General features: G+C 37.1%; 1 protein-coding gene across 1 annotated transcript; it reads left to right on the top strand.

Moving 5' to 3' along the window:
* Positions 1-2,284: 2,284 nt before the first annotated feature.
* On the top strand, positions 2,285-3,818 carry LOC111877984 (13S globulin seed storage protein 1). The gene is made up of 3 exons (XM_023874483.3): positions 2,285-2,588; positions 2,674-3,403; positions 3,498-3,818. The coding sequence occupies exons 1-3, from the start codon at positions 2,390-2,392 to the stop codon at positions 3,649-3,651; spliced, it is 1,083 nt and encodes a 360-aa protein (XP_023730251.1). The 5' UTR covers positions 2,285-2,389; the 3' UTR covers positions 3,652-3,818.
* Positions 3,819-4,082: the final 264 nt, after the last annotated feature.

Below are 4,082 nucleotides of genomic sequence, written 5' to 3'. Positions count from 1 at the left end.
GTAATAATAGCTAGACTATTAATTAGTCTTGAAGAATAATAGACTAAACTCTAGTGGTAATAATACTAGGTTTCCTCGAAAGAAATTATTTTTAAGAAGCGAAGCGCGGTCTGAGTTCGGAATCACCACATTTTCAAGTGAGTGCATGGTCCCTTTCATCTTACACATAGATATGAAGTATTTTATATAAACTACGTGTTATGTGTGCATATTATCTGTATACTTGCTATCTATGCTGGATGAACGATTTTATACAAGTTATATATGATTTAAAATGTATATGTATTTATATCTATGTAATATGTTAGGTAAAACATGGGTAGATGACATCTGAGTTGGATGATGAGTTGAGAGGTGATATAGACCATGAGGTAAGGGTGAGAGGTGGACGATGTGAGAATCCTTGTTCCCAAATGTTGGCCTCGTCATCTAGCAGAGTATGGATGACAACCACAGACTATTCTAGACAATCCAATGAAACACTAGCAGGCTCGCAACCTGTAGGTGTTGTGAACGATGTGTTCGCCGGTGTACTCTAAAAAAAACTCATTGACATGTATTGCGAGTGGACTCTCGAAAACGATACTGTCAATAAACGAGATAACCCCAGCAGTTGTGCTCAAAGGACAATACTGGCAGTTGGGCCTCATAGAGAATGTCACAATTATGGCAGTTGCGCCTAAGTGATAGAACTAGCAGTTGTGCTTGACAGTTCTGTCATTGACAACGATGGACTTCGTACCTATTCCTTAGGATAATCCTTAGGAATGACTGAATGAGAAATAGTTGATTCTTAGGGTAGACCCTCAAGAGTAAAGAAGATAATGAGGATGGGTAATTGGGTTAACTATTTGATCATTAAACATAATAATTATGTTATTGTGGGTTGAAAACCCTATGTACTCACCAGGTTTCCCAACCTGACCCACTCAGTTTATTTATATCACAGGTGTTGATATGAAGTCACATTACACTGAGAGATTAAAGGAGATATAAATCACTAGTTATAATGAATGTAAGTTCTGTTTATGCTTATGTTTCTGTATTGACGATGACATCCCAAATGTTTTAAAATGAATACAAATACTTTTATTCGAAAATGCTTTGATAACGTATTTATCATAGTTTACTGGGAACAAATTCCGCAACATTTTTATTAACAGAGGTATTCTGATTTTTATAAAGCATAAACAAAATCGGTCTTTTCTGACCGTGAAAATGGGGTTGTCACATCTGATATGTTTGGCTCATGCTTATGTATGGTATATGATATTTTGGGGAATTCTCTAAGCTTTGTGCTTATAGTTTGTGGTTTATGGTTTCAGGTACTTCCGGTTCGAAAGGAATGGTCCTGCTTGATCGCAACGCACACACCTATGTTTTTCCGCAACTTATGATTTTGGTAGTTACTCTGATAGTTGTTTTATTTTGGAACGTGTTTGAATTTGTATATTAGAAATGAAATTTTTAACCTTGATTTTCGGGATGTTACAATATAGTAGAGAAACAAATGGTGGCAGTCAGTGGTCTTAAGATGACAAAAGGGAAGTGTGTGCTGGTTTGGTTATGTTGGTCAACGACAAAGTTGAATAACGGTGAAGGTAGTTGTGTTTAGTTAGCGCAATTGTAAAAAAGAGACACGAAGAAGGAAGATGAGGGTTGGTCTTGGTGCTTTTCGATGTAGGTTAGGTTTTAGGGAAAAGAAGAAGAGAGAATAAGGTGAAGTGTGTTAGGGTTAACACCTTGTTCCCGAGATTTAGCAAAAAAAAAGAAAAGAAAAGAAGGGGGAAAAGAGAGAGAGAGAGAGAGAGAGAGAGAGAGAGAGAGAGAGAGAGAAAGAAAATTGTATTTTGTATTCCCAGGTTGCAGAGAAGTGAAAGGAAAATAAACATTCCAAATTTTAAAGGAAAGTTAAAGGGAAAGTTGACCTTCCAATTCATCTCGTTAAAAACTCAGGAACAACGATTTTTTTTTCAATTTCATCCATGTCCCATCATTTTCCTCGTTAAGTTGAGCTCGAGAACAAAGTGTTAAAGAGGGAGACACATGAACATGAGAAAAAGAGGCGGCAGGGGGGAGGGGGAGTGGTTGGAGCATTTTTATATTTAAATAATTAAAACAATTAATATATAGAAAATCAATATAAAAAAATATAACTGGTTTGAATGAGTGACCACAAGGACCTTGGTTGCAAATGTTTTTGTCTAAAGGACTAAAGCCGCTAAAAACCGTGAAGTCTTTCCGTTTACTCTTAGTATAAAAACTCATGTATGTACCACTCCCCTGCAATGAAAAATACCCTACATTTCCATTGTAGAACGGAATCAAACTTTTACGTTCTCGAGACATATATTTTGCAAATCTCAAATTATCGGCATCAGAAAGAAACATGGAGATGAAATTGGTGGCGGAGGCGGCGGACGAGACGGCCTATGAGGGTGACGGTGGAGGTTACTATTCATGGTCAACTTCCAAATCTCCATTGTTGAAGGATTCAAAGCTTGGTGCCGGCAAGCTTCTCCTCCACCCTCTTGGATTCGCTCTTCCTCACTATGCTGATTCCTCCAAATTCGGTTATGTTCTTCAAGGTACGTACGTATAGTATATTAATATATACGACGTAATTTTGATAATCAATGACTATATATGAATCTATATCCTTCATGTATACAGGTGTGTGCACGGTTGGATTGGTGACACCAAACAGTACCAAAGAAACAGTCGTAGTGATTAAGAAAGGGGATGTAATTCCATTGCCAAGTGGAGTGGTGTCATGGTGGTTCAACGGTGGTGAAACTGATTTGATCATTGTATTCATTGGTGAAACTACCAAAGCTCAAATCCCAGGTCAATTCACCTACTTTTTCATGGCTGGAGTTCTTGGGATTCTACGCGGATTCCAATCAGATGTTGTTGCTAAAGTCTTCGGCCTGAACAACAAGGAAGCGGAAGATATTGCAACAAGCCAACCAGGTGCTCTGATTGTTAAACTGAGGAATGGAATTGAGTTTCCCAACGCAAGTGAAGACGTTAAGGAGAAACTATATGGAGCCATTGATACTCCGGAACCGGAAGCGGATGTGGTTGTGAAGGGCGGTGGAATCATCAATTCCTTGACGGAAAAAGATTTTCCGATGCTTGTTGGGATGGGTTTGAGTGCAAGATTTGTGAGACTGAAAGGTAAGGCTATATTGGCACCAAGCTATGTGGCAGACGGGTCGGTTCAAGCCATTTATGTTGCCAAGGGAAGTGGTCGGATCCAGGTCGTGGGTGGTGATGGAACTCCTAGTTTTGATGATGAAGTGGGAGAAGGGGAATTGATGGTTGTTCCTCAATTCTTTGCTGTTACTGTGATTGCAGATGAGTGTGGAATGGAGCTTTTCTCGATCACAAATACCTCCAAGTGAGTCATATTTTATATATTCACTCGTTAATTAAATTGATTTAGCATCAAATTCTCTTTCTCATGTTTGTTCACAATTTGAGTGTTTGTACAGGCCTGTTTTCGAGCAACTAGCTGGAAAAGTGTCGGTTTGGAAGGCATTATCACCTGTGGTTTTACAATCTGCTTTGAATATCAGTCCTCAACTGGATCAAATTTTCAGGTCGAAGAACACCGAAAGGTTGATGATTATACCTCCAAGATCTTAAGAAATATGGCTGGTGTAATTAAGGGCAACGTTGTGGTTTGAATTAATATTAATTAATAGCAAAATAAATGCATGTACTTCGATTTTCTGATTTTAAACTTTATTGTTCCAGTTGTTTGTATAATTGTATTTGGTATTTGGTTATCAATCGTATCTCTTATGTTAGTTATTATGCTTTTGGGAGATCGGATCTTATTCAACATAACCTATATTAAAATATATCAATATATCAATTCAACCGAGAAGTGCATTGGAAAAGAACATAATACAAGGATAATATTTATAATTTATTTAAATAATATAAAAGCTTATTTGACTGTGAATATATTATTAGATAAAAATCTAAAATGTACAGAATGGTGATTCTATTTCCATTATTTTGTCGACTACATATTTAAACAAAATAATATATTGCCACTCACATTGCATATT

This window comes from Lactuca sativa, chromosome 5 (assembly GCF_002870075.4).
Source record: "Lactuca sativa cultivar Salinas chromosome 5, Lsat_Salinas_v11, whole genome shotgun sequence".
In the NCBI taxonomy this organism is placed as follows: domain Eukaryota; kingdom Viridiplantae; phylum Streptophyta; class Magnoliopsida; order Asterales; family Asteraceae; genus Lactuca; species Lactuca sativa.
Note: the sequence above shows the minus strand (reverse complement) of the source record. Positions and strands in the feature narration are given on the sequence as shown.

Excerpts from the sequence above, each read along its gene's own strand:
- LOC111877984 (XM_023874483.3), top strand. The coding sequence starts at position 2,390 with ATGGAGATGAAATTGGTGGCGGAGGCGGCGGACGAGACGGCCTATGAG. Across the intron at positions 2,589-2,673 it reads ATTCGGTTATGTTCTTCAAG|GTGTGTGCACGGTTGGATTG; the intron begins GTACGTACGTAT and ends TCATGTATACAG. Across the intron at positions 3,404-3,497 it reads TCGATCACAAATACCTCCAA|GCCTGTTTTCGAGCAACTAG; the intron begins GTGAGTCATATT and ends GTGTTTGTACAG.